Here is a 22,570-nt window from a genome sequence, read left to right on the forward strand (position 1 = left end):
ATACATAAAAAGTGTATTTTTAATTCTGTTGTTCTGAATTAGTATATCGATAAGAGATATTTACAAATATATTATATTTGCCTCGTGGATATCTGAGCAAAACGCTTCTGGCAAAAAGCCTTCATCGTTATGTTGTTTTTGTCTCCTCGTTTTCATCGCTTGGATGTAACAGGAAAACGCAACAATGAGCACGTGTCGGAAATATTTGTCCTCCCCTTCGTAGTAACAAACGACAACAAAACGCGAGTTCTCCATTACCAAACGGGAACTCGTGGCTCGGTGACTAGAAAGAATTTATACGATTTTCTTTCTGAAGGAATTCGTACTGTGACAACTATTTTTCCCCTCCCAATTCAAGTAGAGCCTGTTGCAGTGACAAGTATATATGCTACATATAATGTTTGTTATACAGCACACATCAATAGAGTGTATATGTCATATTTATATGTTCGAAAAGACGATTGTTCAGTAATTGAATATTTAATCATATTGCAAAAGCTTTTCTTCCGAATTTTAAGCTCGAGATACGATCTGTCACGTCTTCTGGTATTATTCCGGGTCATTTGACCCGATTAAGAAAGCCAGTGAATAACAAATAAGGCTGCGACGATGACGGTGAAATCTCAATCAGGGTGAGTCGAGGAAATAAAAGAACAGAAGAGTTTTGGTCAAAGCAGGCAATCATTGATCACTCTCGAAAGCTTGATTCGAGTCAATCTCTAGCAACAAAGCTCTCGTTCCTCCTAAGTCCATTTTCTCTTGCACTCTTATATTTTCAATGCTAAAATAGAAAATCGTCGAGAGATTGTCTGCGGGTATATACATATATATTTATGCGCGCGTAAGAAGACAGAATCCAACTTTTTTCCTGACTGACATTCGGTTATTGGCGCATTTGCATAACTCCCGTCTCCGCGCTGTGCAACCTCTCTGCTGTTTCTTTCACTCGTCACAATCGAACCTCAAACCTCTCGGCAAGTAAAGTTCTGGCTACCCTCTTTCCTCGGCCTCTGGCTCGTCACCGCGCATTCTCTGCCTCCTCCTCTTTCTTTCTTTCTTTCTTTCCGAACCTCCTTTTTTCTCGCCCCTCTCGCTGTTCCTAACGTCTCATGGACTGGCACAAGCTGTATAGATAGATCGAAAAACGCCTTGACGAGAGAAGAAAATTAAAGGAAAAAATGGTTCAAGAACAGCGAGAGTTCCCACGAGGCAGCAACGTGTCAAATCGAATTTGCCTTACTCGCTCCCACCCCCTTCCCCCGAGTGACGACGACTTGAAAGTCCGCGCGGAACAATGAAAGGGGAAGAGAGGAAAACGAGTGGGAAAGGGATGCAGCCAAAGAAGCTGAAGAAGACCTAGGGGAGGTGGAGAAGGAAGCGAACACGCTCACGAGAATCTATTAGAATAATTTTTATGAATCCAATTTTAAATTCCGGGTGAAAGAACGAAGTTACGTTACTGTCACGCTGTCAGCGGGCTCTTTATTAAGTGGCCTTTTCTCTCTTGGCCATTCTCTAGTTCGTGCCTCGACGCCTCTCGCCATACCAGACTAATCTATCCCTACAAAAAAAAAAAGAGAGAGAGAGAGAGAACGAAAAAAGACGACAGAGGAAGAGAAAGCAATATGCCTCTAATAGAACTATGCGAGGCTAAAACTCTTTTGATTCAAATGAAAAAGAAGAAACTTTTGTACTTGTTACGACACCTCGTGGTAGTATAAATTGTCAGAAGATGATGGGCTGAATGAGATTTTTACCATGTGCGAAAATCATCTATTTTTTGCAGCGCTAAACCTTGCTAATAAAACTCAGATGAAGAACATCGTGCAGAGGGAAATCTTTGACTCGACTGAAATGCTAGGTATCGCAGGTTACTCATCGATCACGATTAACTTTTTGTTTTGTCCGGAAACCCTACAACATCCGCCATTATAAAAAATCTCGGCAGCTTGCTCAATTCGGAGAACATTATTCTCGTTTGTAGCATTTGAATCCATGTCAGTATGCAGACAAGTCCTCAACCTTGTCACACAAGCAGTTGTATAGCTGCGAAAAAATGTCTGATACAATTTGAAAATTGACGATATCGAAGCGGCGTTGAACACAGATAAGATAAACTAGTTCATAACGCTGACGAGAAATAATCAGTGAGAGCACATGGAATGATCTCGAGGCCATGGAAAAGCGTCGTGTGGCCTATATACGAAGCTTCGAGGCTATTTTAAAACGGCCAGTCGAGCCCGCCGACTATCACGAGATCAGCCTCAAGGGCCATCGACGGAAACGTTCTCTATCTTGCTTCTAATATTACGGAATCGGATATACAGTCTTACCGATGATTCGACAATCCTTGAAATCCAACGAATTCCTAAATAAAAATGGAAAACAGCAATAATAATAACACCGCTTGACATGGCAGAACCAGTCGTCGATTCCATCGACTTTGTCATTTCATTGTCGCTCGCACAATTTCTGAATATGTTTATCCCAAAGTTTTTGAAAAACTTGTCGATTGTTCTTGATGCCAAAATTTTGCGATGTAAAAAAAATAGATGCTTCGGAAACGTGGAAGAAATTAATTTAAAAAACGGTACTTTCCAGGACTTTAGGCTAAGCGCCACAGAGTCGTGACAAATATATGTGGGACTCCGCAGCCGACAGAGTTTCAGTATTTATCTGTGAGTTGATCTCGAAAAGGGATCAGAGGAATGTAAAATTTCATAAAAAATATGGTGTATTTACAAATTTTCGTTAGCGTCTGTAAAACAGTATGTTTCAATGTCGAAACCTGGATTATCGGGTATTGTAAAAATAAATAGTGATCTCGAGCATGCCGTTAGGATCGACTGTACCATTGGTCCGTGAGTTTTCATTATAACTAAACGACCAATCGTCGAATTGATTGATCGCGAAAACCACGGATAACTTGATTATTTATTAATTCCTGTTCCGCTGCGGTTGCTACTGGTTTTTTAGATCGGCTCTTATTGCTTGAAAAATCGAGAATTATGTATACGCATCCAATATTGTTAAACGTCAAGGCTCGGACTTATTAATTTGTGGTTTGCACGTTAATAACCGAAACAGGAAAATTCATTTCGAATATGAAGAAATCATCAGTCGGAAATAATGTCGAAATTCCAATAGATCGGAGAGTAATATTGAGCTTCAATCACGATTCGCACATTCAATATCGCTGTCTCAACGGTCCTATAATATTTGAATTAAAAAAAAAAAAAAAAAAAAAAAAAATAGAAAATAAAAAGTAGCTTAAGTGAATCGTAAATAAAAACAAACAAATTGTATCTTCATCCCTACATATATAATGCAAACAGGACAGCGGATTACCGATTCAAGGATTGTGAATTGAACCAAACAGAGATGAGAAAATATAAATAGAGCCTTTGCCTCCATTATATGAGAATAGACGTTCGGAACAGGAGAATTTCCTCGTTCTCAAGGAGACGTTCTCGATCTTGAATAATTCATTGGCGACGACGCACGCTCGGTTAGACACACGGGGAAATCACGTTTCCCATTTCTCATCTCCTTCTCAAATATTTTTATTTCGTCCAACGAAATCACTGAAATTAACATGTTTTGGGCTATCTTATCTTCCCATTTATTTAATTTTCTATTGATTCCTTCGTTCAATCGCCTCATTAAAAACAGTTTTTTATATCAGTGCTCAACAAAGATTGTTATTTTATTTCCCTGAATGTGATTAATATTTTCTTTTCCATCTTGAAAATGAAAGGAAAATCTCTGATAGACAAATGTGCGACGTTCTTTATCACGCGTACTCCATTTTTCGAAATGGAGTATGCAGGGTGTCCATGCGATCGCGCACAAAAATTGTTCGTGGCCCTTGCACGTTATTTCTGCGGCGGGTGAGAAGATTCAGTCCCGACAGGACCACCGTTGATTCCAGGAATGGATAAGGTTCCAGATCATAGTCACCCGTGTAGCAAAGTAGGTGCCAAGTTACATTCATCTATTAAATGAACGAGAATCAGAGACGTATGTTTTGAGTTTGTAAACTTGTTCCGTTCAAGACCCAAGATTTTCCTCTGACTTCGAACGCTTGGAATAATATTTGGGTGACAAGCATCTCAAAGTGGCCTTAACCCTATACCAACATCGCGAGGGTTTTGAGTGATCGCTACTAGTGTGACGACTCACCAAGTTAGTCTGCTCCAACTAGGACAAACTTCATCCCTGAATTTCTATTCAAACTTCTATAGTACCATTTTTATCAGCGTTTCGTAGATCCCTTCTCAGAATCAAGCGTAAGATATCGTTGGAATACCTTAAAATTCATTACTTCCAATCGCTATCGATGTTACACCAAAAAATTAAAGCTGTCCATGCATTCATTCGTGTACACTCGATTATTTAGCATAAGACATCGCACCGAATATTAATTAATTCAAGTTGTCACCTGGTAGTCTTCAATTTCGATAATTCCATTAGACAGGCTATAATTATTTACCTAATTTCCATCCAAACGATCGTTTTCGTCCATTTCTCATTATTTTGCTCTCTTGGCTCACGAGAGTACTGAGTATTTGTACGAAGCGTGCAGGGCTCCTTGTGCAATAATCCATTCCCAATAAAATTCATTCTATTTATTTTTATTTCCCGAGCCGAAATTTTGAGCCTCTTTCAAAGTTGAACATAATTTACTTCCGTTTTTGCGAACATGACGGATTTCTGATACCGTTTGAATTATATTGAACAATTTTAATTTTTTTTTCACAATATCACACCATATTAACACATATTAACCATAGTCGGAATATGTTTTTAAATAGGATAAACCGAGAAGCTTTTGCTCTCGCTAATAATGTGATTCAAATTTTCAATAAACACAGCTCAAGTTCTTTCCTTCGCTTTTATATTATCAACAATGAGTAATCAAGGGTGAAGATACATTGAAATTTAGACAAAAATATCCTTTGCTCAACAAAGTATATGAATAAGGTTGATAGAGTAATTTGAGAGGCTACAAACGAAAGGATCGAAGAAAGTCTACAGACGATAAGTTGCAGCAGAGAGTAGAAATTGATGCGTTGCTTAGTAACTGAAGGCTCACAACGAACTAAGCAATGCGGAAGAAGCCCTGGGGATTTTTCCGACATGGTGCTGCTCTTTCAAGATGATTGGTCATTACTTTCTATGTCTTCACACGCATTTCTTCTTCTTTTCATTCACTTGCTGTTTCGTTTCTCGTGTCTCTTTATCTTTTGTAGGACTTTTTAGAAATGAGTTCTTCCCTAAGTCCACCTCGTTATCAATTATTTTCGAAATTAAATAAAAGGAAGATTTGATCACAGGAAGATAAAGGAAAGATGTATTAACAACTCCAAATATAACAATCGAAGCGATAGAACGAATCCTTACGTTAAGGAGTTTCGGTACAAAAGTCTAAATGTTGAGAAATTGATCAAATTTGGTGATAATGTTCTTCAACATCAAGTGCGAAAACACAAATTTTTTCAAAATTTTCTTCTACTTAGTTACCGGGTAATTACGCATTAAAGCAGATTTCTTATGCCCGGAATGTATACCTATATATATGGAAACGCTATGCTTATACACGTGAACTTTAGTGATCAATTACTCGATAATTGTCTAGAAGAAAAATCTTAAAAAATTTGTATAGTCAAATTTGGCACTAAAGAATATGTTCACCAAATTTTATAAAATTCTGAACTTTTTGAATTTTTTAATTTTTTTAGCATGGATTAGCATGGCAACATTGTATCGCCTGTACCGAAACTCCTTAATCAGAATAATTTTTTGAGGCGAATTCATTTTTATGAAACATTTTTCAGGAATTAGTTGATAGATATGGGCCTTAAGCCAGAGAGATTTTTATCTTCTACATTTTTTGTTTGATTCCAGTTGCGATGAACCGAAAAAGCTGGACAAAAGTTTTCCCGTCCTCTTCTAAAAGGTGGAAGATTTGCAGTTCGTCGAATCGTTCCATTAATGAAAGAAAAACACAATGATAAACAAGATCACGGAGCATAAAAAAAGCTTCCAGTTCGGCTGAGTGGAGTCTCCACATCAGGATGTGGAGACTCCTGATTTTTTAACAAACTAGCTAAGTAAGTTCGGGTAAACATCCGACGCTGAAGCATTGAGGATAAATTATTCATGGACGATAAATTGTTAACACTCGGCGTGCTCGCTGGATCTACCTCCCCAGGCCAAAATTTTGATCGTACATAAGGCGAGTATTAACAGAAAAAGCTTTTAATATTCAACAACGAGCCCAGAACGTTTTAGCTACCAAACAACGAATGATTACAAAATATTATTTGTTCTAAGACTCTCTTAAAAAATCCATCAAACTCCAGATTTTGATGACTACAACCCGGCCAAGCTAAGGAGCCTTGGTTGGGGGTCAGTACTTAGTTGGGTGACTGTTGAACTGCGCACCGAGTCACGCTTTAACTGCAGAGCGAGACATAATTTTCTTGATGATTCCATAACCTTCTGGTAGTACCAACAAATTCAAACAAAGTAAAAATATGATTGCCAGTCTTGACTGCTTCCGCCATGCCTTCACCCTCGTGAGACTACGAAACTGCAATGTGTTGAAGAAGAAAGCAACACACTTGAAAAGTCTGACAAGAACGTAGAAATTGGTGTTATGAAAGCCTAATGGTGTGGAAAGATGCAATAAGATTGTCGAAAATGCAGAAATTTACGAAATTATTAAAGCATTTAAAAAAAAGGAAAAAATCAGTATCATTGCAAGACTGTTTATTTCACTTTCACTTTCAGAAATTATTCATCTTTCGTGTTGAATCTTTTTTCGAAAAATATTTTTCTCATTAACTATAAACTACGTTCTTTCCTTGTAGACCAATAATATTGAGCAGGTAAAACCCAAACAAAACGCTATCAATCTTCTGACTTCATCTCTAAAGTGAATACCATAAACATATTTGCAAACCGTGCATGAGGATCAAATGGAAGAGTAACTGATGAGATTTTAAATAAATAGCGATGATAAAAACAACCCTTTACTAAATAAATTGAACTGATCGATATTGAAATGCCTCTGGCACTTTGGGTATTTGTAGTGAAAAGTCAACAAATGTTACATTAATTCTTGCTCGGCAGAGTAAAGGATTTTCGCAATATCTCAAAATTAGGGAAACTACGAAAAACATGTTTTTTTTCCGGTATAACGAGAGACTAGTTTTAATAAAAGTCTCATTCTAGGAAAACATTTGAACTTTGATAACTGCTTCAATAATTCACCGTACATTCAACTCGTCACGAGTGTCTCATTATTATAACAATTATGAATTCTCAAAAAAAAAAAACAAAAAAAAAACACTCGCCCCAGTGTTCGCCTGGGATAACTAGCTTAGTGCGTTAGGATAAATTTTACGAGATTCAACGTTGCCACTCGCAGCTTGTAACTTGGTGCTTTAATACTCGTTGAACTACCACGTGTGGCACGACACTTGCCAAACGTTCTCGTGAATTTCTTAGGCGCTCAAGATGCTTGGGTGAACTGTCGTTTTGGGGAATGAGTCGGTGCGCGGATGAGAGAAGAACAAGGAAAAACGAGAGAAAGCATGAAAAGAGGAACGCAGGATGAGGAGAGCAAAAGGGTACCCACTTAGCCGAGAAACTGTGCGATAAAGAAAGAGACAGATAGCGAGTCTGAAAGTCAGCAGCTATTCGGCAGACGTCACTGGCGCCAGTAGACTACCTTAACCCGTTCCCACCGAAGACGACGTCGTCGACGACGACGACGACGACGATGTCGTAGTAGTCGTTGTCGTCTTGAAGGATCAAGGGTGTGTGAAAGAGAGAAAGGAAAAGAGAGAAGGACGTCGCCGGTGCCACCCTTGAGGCCAAGTTGCACAGGCCCATCCCCTGGAACACACCCCGATTCAAACTACTCCTCTCCCTGCTCTGATCTCATTCCCCAAAAGCGTCGCAAGAATTATAAAGTTGGTAGAGGAAAAGGCGACTTTCTTCCTTTGCAACACGATGGCTTACCGTCGTTCTCTCTTCGCATAGCCCCACCAACCGTTTCTATCCAACACACAGTCTTGTTCAGATTCTTCTATCATCTCTTCTTTTTTTCTCCAGAACTTCTTTTTCTGTCGCCTTCTTTTTGCACTTGCAAAGTTTCGAGTGAAAGACACACGCGCCTGGTGATGCACCGAGAAAGTGGACACAAATTTTTCTCTCTCTCTCTCTCTCTTTCTCCCTCTCATCTTTTCGCTCTGGACAATACAGAGAGGACACAACATGTCACACTGTACGTTACGTACCGTAGACAAAGTAAAACAAAGTTTAAAATCAGTTGATCTTCGATTGCAATGCATCGTCACATGCTCAAAATTTCATAGTGGAAATCATCCGGATGTATGTTCTCATCGGATAAGTGTGATTTCCGCATGCGCGTTAAGGTTTCTTTTTATCGTAAAGTTTGTTTTTCCCTCCAATTTGAGGGTATTGAAATGAATTCTTCTCATCAGTTGCATCATTAATCTCGAGAAGAAAATACTACAGTGAAAATGAAAACGAAGACTCACCATCGTGATGTCTATTGGCCGCAGGATCGTTCAACGAGGATTCATCAATGTGGCAAGACATGGACGAGACTACAGAAAACGATGATGGCGAGGTGTTAGTGTTATTTGTTATAGGACTATTGGTAGTTCGCGTCGCAACGACACGAGCCCACTGCTGCTAGTGAACCCAGGATGGTGGCCCCGCAGGTGTCGCGGTGTTATTACTCGCGTAAACGCCATTTTTGGGGTTACCGGAAACGGACACAGCACTGAGGCCGCTATTTTGAACGTTTGAGCTATCCTGAACGATCCCGGCATCGCTGACTTGGACTGCCGCAGAGCCCATTATTCCTTGCTGGAAGTTGAAGTCTAACGTGCCATCCATCGACAACTCGTGCTTGATCACCTGAATGAACACCAAGGAACACCAAGGAAACGGTTTTTAGTATAAAACATTGACTCCAATGAAAAAAGGAAAACAATGTATTCCTGTATGAAGCCAAATTTTTATTTTTTCTAAATTCGATCAAATCTTCAGTGGCTGTCCCACTTTGATGTATTTGGTTGAGTTTAACCAATCTTACCTCCTCAACATTGCAGTCAAATCCACCGTGTAACGTTTCAATATTGATATTGAGATCATCGAGTAGCGTACTGTTGTTGAGGGCTCCCATCAATTGTCCCATCATGGTGCTAGGGATAGATGGACAAGAAGTTGGTGATTGAGGTGAACTGGGCCCACCCGGGCCTGATTGAGCTTGTCTTTGTTCTTCTTGCTGTTGCTGTTGTCGTTGTTGCGAATTTATAAGGTACTGGAGGGTTTGTTGTTGTTGTTGTTGTTGCTGTTGCTGCTGCTGCTGCTGCTGCTGCTGCTGCTGCTGTTGTTGTTGTTGTTGCTGCTGCTGTTGCTGCTGCTGTTGTTGCTGTTGCTGGGACGCACTCATCGACGATGGGCTTGGTTCCCGTTGCTGATAAGGAGGTGACATGCCAGATACGGGGGTGAGATTTTGCTCGAGCGAGCATTGCGACATAGACGAATGCAAGAAGGAATGATTCCTTTGCAACATGTCCGGCACGATGACTTCTGGTTGTTCACCAACCATTTGACATGCGCAAGGCTGCAAACGATGAATCGGGCATCTTTGTTGGCTTGCTGATTGAGGAGTCGGCGGTAAACCGTACGGGGAAGGCGCTGAACGCATCGAATTGCTACGTTGGTATTGCGTCTCAAAGTACGAAGGTGGTTGACCAGTTTGTTGTTGCTGCGTCTGATGATAAGGCGGTGACGTTTGATACATCTGGTGGGGCTCTAGTTTCATCGTTTTGGCTAGATTGCCGGCTACCACGGTCGAGTAAAAAAAAACAGAACCTTAGTATATGTGCGGAACTATCATTTGTCGTCAACGTTATCTAAATTTTATCTAAATCAAATATGAATGAAGTAAGAGTAAAATTCATAATTGACGATACTTTTGACTAATAAAATTGCTGAAAAGAACTTAATCTTCTCGATTCATCTCCCTGAGGCCGCTTGTTAATAAAGCGCCGTTTACATTCACCATTTTACGACTTTTTTTCTTTAAAAGACAATTGCGCACGAATTCGGAAACCAAAGTCAAACGTGTTTGGTGTACAATATACGAACTTGACGGATGAGAGGGCTCGCACCCCTCGAACAAATGGGATATTCAGAAAAGGTACTAACCAAGTGTGTCGGCGGTGAAATTAGTGAGGTAGTTCGGTATCCATTCAGGCTCTGCAGCTAACGCAAGAATTGGACTCAGTCTGCCAACCGAAGAGGCGCTGCTCGAAGCTCGAGGACTTTACACAAGAAGAATACAAGGTTTTAAATTATAGACGACATTAAGCCGTTTTGTAACATTGAATAATCACTTGTGTTATACTTTTTCGAGTACTTTGTACAATCTTTTTTGTTGAATTTTGTCCACGGGACTCAAAATATAAGCCTACCGGAAGTCAGGAGAAAGTTGGAAACCGCTACCGGTGTGAAGAGGACTGTCGGGAAAGCGATCGAGGCCTTCGCTTACACTGCTACTTGGACTTGGTGTTGCATCTGGCTGTAGCCCATTTCTTAAAGCTTCGACCTTCTTCTTGACTCGTCCACGACGTTTTTCAAATTTGCTCGTTTCCATCGATGCCGCCCTGATTGATTCATCACATATATCTATCGCTTCTATGCTTCGTATTCGTTGCATTAATTTCTTGTATTCGGCCAAGAAATAGTGTAAAAACCAAAATAGCTTACCTTCGGCGTGCTGATTTACCAGGTTTAGCATCAGGATTGATCATCCACCAGGAACTTTTACCCGTACCCTCGTTCTGAACTCTCATAAACCTGTTGTGCAGCGACAGATTATGCCTTATGGAATTCTGAAACAAAAAATAGACAATCTTATAAATTATCAATGCCAACTTTATAGTTTATTGTTTGAGCAGCCGAACGTCAGCTCAATACTCGGTTGGGCGACCGTTCAGGCATATATGGGTTCACGCATCAATCACTGTACAAAAAATACTTGTTCTGAATTTATTGATAGTGTTTAATCTAAATCTCTTTAAGAAATGTAGCCACTTGTTCCGATCGCGTTTCAGGTTTATCATGAAAACGCGATACGGTAGTAGATTAATAAAAAAAAAGACCCAAGGCCCCAAAGGGGGTCCACTGGAAAAAATATCAAGAACCCAAAGTCGAAGAGAAGAAGAAATGATGGTATGAGCTCGTAAAAATATGCAGGGATCCACGCACGAATAGGATAAACAAAAAATTAACGTAATGCACATTTCTTCAATTGTCTGATTTGATATATCTTTCACTCAATAGATATATCAATATCGCATTATCGGGAAAATCCATCACAATGAAGTAAATTCATATCGAAGGCACGTATCACTGTTAGCTCACTTAAGTGATCAAAATAGGAACTGCGGTCCATGAAACTGAGACGAAGCATTGTGGATCCAAAAGAGCAGATGTTACATTCGAAGAAGCAAGAGTTCATGATGACCCGCGAAGCTTTCAACAATATCCCGCGTACTGTTATACTTTCTACAGAGTTTCATTCGTGGGCTTCAACAACCAAGTGGTATGCGGAGATATTTCCAGCGGCAAAACCTTGCAAGTGGTTTTATGGAGCGATCTTCGACCCTCGAGTCCTTTTGCTGGGACCCTTAAGGGGGCGTAAAGTTGGTGCAATTATTTGTGTCGCATTTGTCATCGATATACACGACGTATACGCATTGAATGAAATATTTTCTCTTCGCTTTTCTCTCAGTACAAAAACGAAAGCAGTAGGAAAAAGCACGATGGAGGGTAGAAAGACTTCTCGCTATCGTCATAAATTGAGGACGAAGAAAAAAATTCATCTGCATCATGGGTAGCAAAAATAGTTAGATCGGCGTTGTATCATGAAAGGCGATGCTTAGCAGAGACTCCTTTGGCTCTTTTTATAATACCGATGTAATTTTCAGTATATTCGAGCGACCTTCGCTATTACATAACTGTGCTGTATGATAAATAGGATGAAATAAGTATGATCGACAGTGGTTCTCGATAAAACTTGGATGGCCTTGAGAGCGTGGTCCTTCAATTCAATATAATAATACTGCCCTCTGTGTAGTGCTTCAATCTCATATGATTTGCTATCGTTGATTAAGAACTACATAATTACAGATCCTAACGACATAATAACGAGGTACCCTCTTCATCCATAAACCTCTCGAGAGTTCGTATAGATATCCGATTATTCGAGGATTCGAGCCTTTCGTCACTCGCTCGGAAGCACCTTCAGAAGGGTCTATCAAAGTTTTTCGAGATGCCCTCGCAACAATATTCGAACGATATGAATATATATGCACATACGTAATGCTCGAAGAAGATTTCCGATCATATCTCCCGGTGCAGTTAACGTTTTACTTGTCACCTCGATGCTCCTTGAATAGGAAGAGGCATAAAAGGAGCGACGAATTTGATGTGGAAGGATCCCCTTCGTCGAACGAATCGCTCCTATAAAATCAAACTCCTCCCGTTTTACGTCCATGTAGATTATTATTACAAATTCAATTGATCATAAAACAAAACGCCCATTGTCTCTTGAAGCCTGGATGTCGTTTGGTCACAGTGAATGTCTTCTGTGACCCAGAAAAAAAGTGCTGTAAAAAAAAGCATGTTCCATGGCCGCGGAGTCCGGTTGTACGATTCGTGAAGTTCGTGTGAGAAATGTACATTGTAAGATGCAGATCAAAGGTGGTTAATGCATTGTAACGACTTTGGCGTTAGCGGTAACGAAGTTGGCCGTAACGGAGAACAAGGGAGTAAAAAATATTGAAAAAATGGTAAGTGATCAGGAAAACTACAGAAGCATGTCCATGCAGAGTTGGTATAGCTGGCGAGGATTCACGGAGGATGGGAGCCTCGATTTTTCTCGACAGAGGGATATGAAACTCGACTGGGGCAGTTGCGGGTCGACGGAAAAAGAAGTGGGAGTAGTGGGGACAGCGGCAGATACAGGGAGAATCGGGTCGAGATATTCAGGCAAACTTTTACTTTGATTGGTAACAGGAGGGTAGCAGCGTAAATATGTGTATATATACATAGAGATGGACATGTATATACGAAACGATAGAACGATCAGGGTGAGAGCAAGGAGGAACGGGAGGCGACTTGTCGGAATAACTGTAGTTAAAACTTGTCGGTATATGAGAACGAGTCACCGGCTAGTCGCCACACACCGGCTTTATTATTGCAGATATATCCGCGTAACCATGAAAGCACTCTTATATATATCGTTACCGCTCGGATTTTTAGAGCTCGTCCTGTCCGCGAGAACGGCCAGTGATGTAGAGAGATATAGAGAAATAAAGAGAACGCCAGACGAAGAGGAAAAAAGAAAAGAGAAAGAAAAGGGCGAACGAGGGATGAACCGGAGAAGGCGGATAAAAAGAAAAAGGGAAAACTGCCTGCGCTAAAACCGAACCGGAACGAGCTCTCATCGACTGTTCCAAACTCTCTTATATATATTTACCCCCTTCTGTATAAGACACCGTGGTAAACCCCTCAAATCTTTATCACCTCTCCCCTTCCTATGACATCCCTCACACGCATAACTCTCTTTTGCTCTCGTATTTTATGTGTATATATCTATATATTTGTAAATGTAACTTTCATCTGCTTTCCTCTCTCTCTCTCTCTGTCTCTTTGCCTCTCTCATCCGGAAGGACTTTCACGGCGTTGTCGACGTCGTCGCCGTCGCCGACGTCGATATCGATAAAGGCGCTTTCTCGTCAAAATCTCTCCCTCTAAACTTGGAATCGAAATGTCCGAAATGTCGATCTTCTTCTTGATACATTTATCGCATAGACGTCGAGCACTAAACCGAATTTTTATATTAAATCAACGCTAAGCGAATCCAATCATGCAGATGCTTAAAAAAAAAACTTGAAACAGATCAAAACTGCACATTCATTGGCACGTCTTAACAAAAAAAAGGATAAGCCGAATGAAAGCTGGCTCATGAACGTTGAAACCGTTAACGCGTCAACGGTGACACCGTTAGAGGAATGTTTTTTTTAATATGAAAATGTGAATCAAAAACTGCGAATAACATAAGTGGCCCTGAAAGAAAAACTATTTTTGAATAGCACTTGAAAGCTAGAGCACAAAAATGAAATCGTGATAATCGAATTTGATGAGAAATGATTGATGAGCACACACAAAGAGTGCAGCGGAAAGAAGGTAAAAACAGATCGGGCTATTTGATCAGAGAGATTATGCGATTCCGTACAGAGCTACGACGTTTCTGAATCTTTCATGATGAAATGGACAAGCGAACATGCGAATGACGCGATCGAACGAAGAGCAACAAAAGACTTTCTAGCTAAAGTGTTTTCTTTTTGTTTGCCTGCGAATAAACGAAGCAGAATTTTGCTATATTCAACAATCTAAAGGTACTGTACAAGCGTACAAAAATACCAGAATCATTGTATAATTGACAAACGATCGATTGGTAAGCGCACGAAAGAAAGAGGCTGAGAAACCTTTTCCAACGGTTCATATGGGAGTGAGAAGAGCGTTGCAAAAGAAAAAATTAAACGTGTAACGGTTTATTAAATACAACTACAAAATTGCATACATCGGACGAACGACGAATGCGCGAAATGATGAATGAGGATCTGTTTTTTATTCCTGTTACGTATACGACGTAATAATCGAGTTGAGGGTCAACCAGTATTCTTGCAATGGAACGCAGTCCCGGAAAACTCGTAGTAAGATGAACAGAAGTTAGTGTAGAAAACATAGCGAGAATAACTCCCGTGTAAATCAGCAATGCAATGCCAAAAGACCCTGACACGCCTGCTCCGCTGCGTTTTCTCGTATGCATGTGTGTCTTTGGGTTGCGTGTCAGTATATACGTATACGGTATCAACAGACACGTGTACCATCAGGTGGAAAGTTACCGAAGATCGATTCACCACGAGTGACGGCTAAAGGACAACCGGAAGCCTGGAAGGTAAATTTGTATTGCATACATCAATACATACGCATATTTTTAACACTCGGCCAAAGATCGAATCATTTTTTATACAAGAAGGACAAAAAATATCTCACTCGGCACCTGTCGTTTCATAACATCATAGATCCTAGACGCGTTATAGATCGTACCAATGAGAATTCTCAAATCTATTTTCATCAATTACACTTAATAAATATGCGACAATAATCGCCTATAGTGAGGCTTATTAATATCCGATCTTTAATGACACGCTGACTTAGATTGTAACCAAGCAATTACGGATACCAGTGCGTTCATCCTTCACGTTTGAATTCCATGGATTAAAAACTACGTGTAATGCGATTTGATACTGTTGCACAAGTGTTTCTACATACGTGGTTATTGTCTTGTCACTAACGCCATAAGACTCGTTATATGTCAGACATGCGTATGCACAGACGTGTATAATTTATCTACGTTTCGTTCTCGCAAACAAAAAGGATTTTGCGGTTGCAGAAGCACAGGATATTTCTATTCCAACATCGTGCGAGTGCGGTCAATTTCATAGACCGCAAGAAAAGGAACTTCTCAACTATATAGATAACCGAACACGCATCGAGGAAAGATAGTGTTTATCCGTTCCAAGGACACTCAACCACATCGTTATCATTCGAAACTGTTTTTACCGTTCAATAAATCACCGTCTCCAAAGAAAGTGCCTTCTATCTCGATTGCACCTTCGTTTGCATCGGAAAATCAATGGAAACTCTCACGCAACTGAAGATCACGAAAAAGTCAGGCTTTTTAATTCCCATAAAAGTAGGACCGACACCTAGTTTTTTTTTTTTTTTTTCTTCGGAAGGTTAAAAACGCGGACAACATATGAGAACAGGCTTTTTTGTCATCGAATAGCTAACAGATCCGCCTCGCTTCTCAGGAACGTTCTAAGAAAATGAAGGCCTACGCCCCCAATGTACACACATATTGCGAGAGCCACTCGCAATTCTCCCGAAGACAGCACAGCTGACATTATATACCTCGTTCCATCATATCAAAATCAATTTTACAAAAAGCCCCGAGCCATCATGGCAAATGATTGACGCGTAATGCGATGACTTTTGGAACACCCATCAGAAGTATATTCCAGTCTTTACTTCCACCCCTTAATCAAAACACTCTTGGAATTGTCATATGTCTGTGAGGTTGTTCGATAGTTTAATTTATTTACAACGCAATTCTGATAAGCAAGAAAGTTTTGTATACAACTACGAGAAATGCTTTAACTTCGATACTGAAAAAAGTGTGGTAATATGTGAACATCGGTTTTCTCGCTTTCATTTGACTGACGATGGCGACTCTTCGATATGTATAGGTCAGGAAAGAAAATCATAATTATCTGTAGTATGAGAAAGTTAGCCGTAACCTTCAGATGTTTTCCACACCACCCGCATATCCTAACTAAGAAAATCCGTGTGCGCAATATTAAATTTTGTGAGTTTTATTGTTGTCGTTTTATTGGCATCACCGGGGCACGCAAAAAAAAAAGTGGTCAGTACCTATAGAACCGGACCCATCAATCTCTACGTATTCTGGCCTGCTGAATCCGAATCCGGGGTCAGATTGGCCAATATACCTCCAAAATTTGGAGTAAATTCCGACAAACCGCAAAAATGTCGGAAAATCGCTGTCAAAAGCATGATAAAAGTTGTCTTCGACCTTACTGGGGGGAGGGGGTGTTTTTCTATAATTTGATACGCTGAATCTGAATCGAAGGTTAGATTGACTGATACAGCCCCAAAATTTTGAGTAAATTTCAAAAAACCGCAAAAATAGCGGAAAATTGCTGTTAAAAGCATGATGATGAGTTGCCTTCGACCTTAAGGTTGATGGGTGACGGCTACGTAATTTTTGCAGCAACTATATTTTTCGAAAATTTCAAAAGACGAAACTTGCTTGAAAATAATAATTTGATTATTTTAGAAATATAATTGGTAAAGAACCAACATTTTTATACAATTTTATTATTAAAAAAACGTTTCAAGAGTTTATTTTGACTAGCGTGGTACAGCAGCTGCCGCTGCTGTTGATGTCACGCTATCACTTTTGTTTACAAATTTTATAGGTTATGAAGTGAGTTTACTGCCCAAAGCAGTATTGCAGTGGAGGAAAATGAAAAAATGAACGATCAAAAAGTTTACCGGGATAAAAATCGTCGTTTTGTAAAAATTTACAAAAAAACGTGACGAAGCTAACGAAAGACAAAATATGACCGAAAGGTCGAACTGACGTCACATGCGAACGTATATTGAATGCAGCGTTGTCAAACGTTACTGATCCATTTGTCGTGTAATCCGAATGATTTCTCATCAGATAGTTTTTCATATTTCAGCCGATTTTCAACGGTAAGGTTAAAAAACTAAAATACTCGTGTATTCTTGAATATCCACAAAATACAACGATCGATCTTTTTTTGCGAAATCTTGGATATAACTAACGAAAAAATTCAATAACTTTTGATGTGTGTACGGTTTTCATATGCTGGAGTGATAAGTGTCAGAGAAAAGTCGATATTCAATAATTAATTTGCTGCTAAACTACATGGTAACTAGCGTCTAAATTTTGCAAATCTATCCAGTACGTATTCATTTTTCCCTACCAAAAATATCATCATGTAATCTTGGATAACGAATATTCACCCATCTACCTTAATCGGGGATATTTTTTTTATGTAATTTGATGCGCTGAATCTGAATCTGAATCTGGAGTCAGATTGGCTGATATACTCGAAAAATTTTAAATTGCAAAAATCGCTAAAAATGGGTCAAAATCGCTAGCATGGGTAAAGAAAGAGTTTAATGGGTCTAGATCGAGTACGCTCTTTTTGTATTTTGATGCGCTGAAACCGAAACCGGGCGTCTATTTAACTCGTACGTCTCCAAAATTTTGCTTCCATGGAAAAAACCGACTAAAATTGTTCTTTACGAATTTCGAGTAGCTCAATCCGAATCCGGTAGCTAGTAGTCCCGATCATGCATACTTCGGTCGAAGAAAAAGAACAAAAAATAGCGAAAAAACGCCAAAAAATAGTTTTTTAAATGTTTTACACTTGCACGATTCATCTTAAACTGTACACAAAAAAAAAGATCTGTATATTCTGTATGCAATAAACTAGAAACTGGGGAGAATTGTATAAAAAACTTGAATGTAAAACTAACGCAGGCATAATTGTCTTTTAATTTGAATTCTGCTTAATTGACTTTTTTTCCTATTTTCTACAAGAAATATGAGAAGAGAAAAATCTTCATCGATCTTAAATCCATTTATGAGGTTTGCTTCGGCACTAAAATAGTAGACTGGAATGCGAATTGGATACTCCAGCATACAGTTTGTGGTCGATGTAAGACAATGTTGATACGATGGAATAAGTCCAGAAAGCAAGAGTGCTTGCAATTCACAAAACCAACGATTTGTTCAATCATACAGTCCTGAACAACAATTTAAAAAAAGTTGGTGATCATCAATGGTCACCAACTTTCGCGGATGATCTGACGCGGATGATCAAAGGGTGCAAAATTACTATCCCTTTCTGTACACATCCAAGTACATGGCACATCGTACATATCACTCGATTTTCAACGATTTAAATCTGATCCCCTCAGTCTGTAAGTATATGGAACGTATAAGATCGGGGATCGAGGGTTTGATCCGTTGATGCGTAAGCTGGATAATGCAAGAAAGAGGAAAATCCACTGATTTAGTAATAACAAGAGGGACGCGAGATACGCCCGTAACACATAAAGATGAAGAAAAAGAAGAGAGTGGATTGAAGGAAAAAGAGGCGAATGAGAATAAATGGAGACAGATATAAGAGTAGGGAGATGGAGGGTCATTGTGAGATAGCGGAGAGTGAGCCAATTCACTAATCCCGATTCCCGATCAGATCCCAGTCTCCATGACTACCTATCTCACTCTCTCTTGCTTTCTTCCTCCCTTTCGCATTTACGTTAACGACTCGCCCAATCGTTTTCCTTCCAATTGATTTTCGTTCGTAATAAGTTCATACGTGCATACGATATTCGATTGGTGCACAAATCTTTTCAATCGCGACGTTTTAAAATCTTTTGCCAGCCGCTTTTTTTTTCGCCTCGTTCCATCTCGGCAAACGGAAAATTTCTCGTTCCAACCGACTCATTTCTTTGCAAAGTACTTTTTATGGTAATCGCCGAAGACATATCAAATTACTTTGCTCCTCAGTTTCATCGTGAAAGAGCGATATTTCGAATATATGTTTCGTCGAGGGTGAAAGGGCCACGGACCTCTTTTATTTCTATCCACCACTTACAGGAAAAAAGAATACGAATGAAGAACGATGGTCAATAAAAATTCATCATCGGATAAATGTTTCGCCCTCTGTTTAGATTTGTCATAGCAAGTTGAGATAAGCACATTTTCGAAACGACAACGATTTGTACGCTGTCGTTGTACGGCTTCGGCGATCTTCCAAGTAAAGTAACCTCTGGCGAGACCATACTCGAATGCGGGTGACCGCTTATGCATGTATCGACTCGTGCATCCATCACTACGAGCCGAAGGTATATTTATTCTGGGTCTCTCATAGCCCCAACCAGCTAGAACTCAGGAAAAATATATAGCCACCCGTGTCAGCCACGTTTTCCACTTTTCCTTGACCCTCGTGAAAATTCCATTCATTTGGCGATCTCATATTCGGAAGGTTTCGAAATTTTCTCAAATTTTTATAATTTTTTTCAGAGATATTGAAATTATATGGAGTCTTCTCGAGCGCCAGAGAAAATATGGATTTATAACTGTGTATAAAGAAATATGAGCGACAACTCAACTTTTATATGCAGCGACAACTCAAAATACATTGAAAAATCGTCGGCAAAAATTTGTTTGCTACGATGATTGAGAAACTCGGATCGCGAGAAAAGATGCATGATTTTTTTCTTTTCTCAATCAATGATTCATTACTTACCGAGGTTTGAAGCTAATTTATGAAACGATGGTGTTTCGAAGTGCGACGTAACGCGTGGAACAAATACGATGAAATGCCCTAAAAATAGGGCACGCGGGCACGCTACGAATGATTTATTTAATTCACCGAGGGAATTCTGTATATTTTTGCAAGTTAAGTGAAAATACAAACGTATAATTTCCGAAAGGCGGGCACTAAAATCGGTGGATATAAATCAGTCTTTGTGAGGCAGAACGAAAAGGAACTGCACAATAAAAATGCATCCAGCACGTACATACACATATAGATTAAGTGTATTGTCGAAGGAAAAGCTGAATCTTTGGAAAAATCTTATAGAGTTCAGCATCGAATTAATAACTGCACAAATCACACGAAAGAAAGATAGAAACAGCATTGAGATCAAGCGTTTAAAATATACAGTCCGACGAGAACTAGAAAACGGAGATGTAGGTAGTAAAAATGAAAAGAAAAAAAAAACGAAAATGGAAAGAGTGAGAGAAAGAGTTTCGTCGATTTTCATTGGTGGGTCCACGTACGCCGTGGTTTTGGAATAAATTCACGGGGGTTGTAAAGAATATTATCTATCCTCGCGAAAACTCGTCGGACAGGAGCCGACGATGCAACGTATACATAGACAGTTCAAAACTCGAAGAATCGGATCGCGATTCTTTTGCCTTCCGAGAGCTGAATCGTTGTGGGGGGTCAAGATAGAAGAATCTGTATACACGGCGCTATATGGGGTTTTCTACGGTAACTCGACCGACGGCTTCATCATTTCCATACGTTCTCGGCTTCGTCTCGTCTCGAAACCTCGATTACCATGTTGAGAAATAAATTTAACGACAACCAACTCCCATATCCGAAAAAAGTTGTCAGATGTCTAAAAATTCGCTTAGATTTACGTATTTGAAGAATATTTCAAAAAGTGTAGTAATGACGAAACATCTGGAGCCTGAGAACACTGTGTGTACTGAACAGAATACTCTGATTGTCAGCGTTAAAAAATATCCGGAGTTTCATCGTGAGTTACAAGAAAAAACAATCTATATAGTTGACCAAACAATCCTTCATGATAAACAAAATTCTAATGCTTTTATAAAGCTTAAATGTATCATAAAACAAGATAAAAGATCTAAGAAACCTATAGCTAAATCGACATGGATATTCCCATATATACATGATAGTGAAATCAAGATAGTACACGTAGAGAGTTGTTCGGAAGAAATCCGAGGCGCGCGCGTCTTTTTCTCAGTTGCTGTCACTTTTTTTTTCATTTTGTTCGGGAAAGAGGCGAATCTTGCGGTAATAGATTCCTTTATCGTGCAGTAGAGCGCGCGGTCAGGTCGCGCCCGCGATCTTACCCCTGCGCGCTGTCTTTATCGCGATTGAAATATCGACGAAATGAAAGAGCGGTCCACACTGGAGAACGGTATCTCGCGAGTGGTGTATTCTGCAGGAAGAGAAAGAGAGAGAGAGAGAGAGGACGAGAGGGATAGAAACAGAACATTAAGAAGAGACAGGAAGATATCCGTACAGGGAAAATCGCGAGAGATGTCCTAGAGAAGTGCGGAAACTTTACCCACCGCGAAACCGTACAACTATTCGGCCATGTATATATGATCGAAAGTTCTGCCCAACAACTTCCTCGGTATTTCCACCCTTTTTTCTTTCTTTTTTGTACACATAAATCGATCAATCCTATCGAGGAATAAATTCGTCGACCGGTGCTTTTATGGCAAGCAAATTTTTCAATTTTCTTTATTCAAAATAGTTGCTTGTTTTCTACTTGGCGCTCATGAAATTTTTGCTCAAGATTTTATGACATATATACACGATGTGACGATTAACTTGCATTGTACCGCGAAGCACATTATACGAAACCGCGATCGATACCGATTTAAGGGGTCTACCCAAATTAGACGCGGGCAAAAAAAATACTATTTTCACAAATTTTTTTAACCGCGCGGAATAAATGTGGATATAAGAAGTGTTAGGCCTAGAAAATGCACTTTTAAAATACACAACATTTTTTCTTATTTTCATTTTATTCAGTTTTCGTGTACAGAAAAATAGGGAAGAATAAAACGAGTCCAAAAAAAAAAGATGGGTGTGCGCTGTTGATATAAAATCTCTGGAATGGATGATCGAAGAAAAAAAATAAAAATGGTTTTAGTTTCAATAGGTAAATGGCTGTAGCACGTATCATACCATTTTCGATTTTTCTCAAAAACAACGAAATGGCGGCCATTTTTCCAAAAACTACGAAAAAGCACATTTTTTCATCGTTTCTTTACAAAAAAAAAAAAAATAATTCCGCTCAAAATTTCAAAATTTGTATGATATGCGCTATACTTATAGTCACAAAGTAAATGTGACAAAATTTTGGTATAAGGATCGGTTGAATTCGGAGATTTGATCAACGAGCCGTCCTCCGAGATAACGTAATTTTGAGAAAAACGCGCTTAAACAAAGGCACGTACGCGGTACCGCACTGGGCGGTGCATATACTTTTG

General features: G+C 39.5%; 1 protein-coding gene across 2 annotated transcripts in view; it reads right to left on the minus strand.

Annotated features, from left to right (window-relative positions):
- The window catches only part of LOC122406039 (forkhead box protein O-like), a 126,216-nt gene that overhangs the window by 24,526 nt on the left and 79,120 nt on the right, over positions 1 to 22,570 (minus strand). For both annotated transcript variants that reach the window (XM_043411199.1, XM_043411194.1), the window contains 5 exons: positions 10,819 to 10,943; positions 10,524 to 10,715; positions 10,258 to 10,373; positions 9,137 to 9,891; positions 8,574 to 8,958 (listed from right to left, as the gene is read on the minus strand). In XM_043411199.1, coding sequence (XP_043267134.1) covers positions 8,731 to 8,958; positions 9,137 to 9,891; positions 10,258 to 10,373; positions 10,524 to 10,715; positions 10,819 to 10,943 — 1,416 coding nt within the window. In that variant the 3' untranslated portion in view covers positions 8,574 to 8,730. The remainder of the gene's footprint in view (positions 1 to 8,573; positions 8,959 to 9,136; positions 9,892 to 10,257; positions 10,374 to 10,523; positions 10,716 to 10,818; positions 10,944 to 22,570) is intronic.

Source organism: Venturia canescens, chromosome 1, assembly GCF_019457755.1.
Source record: "Venturia canescens isolate UGA chromosome 1, ASM1945775v1, whole genome shotgun sequence".
Lineage (NCBI taxonomy): Eukaryota > Metazoa > Arthropoda > Insecta > Hymenoptera > Ichneumonidae > Venturia > Venturia canescens.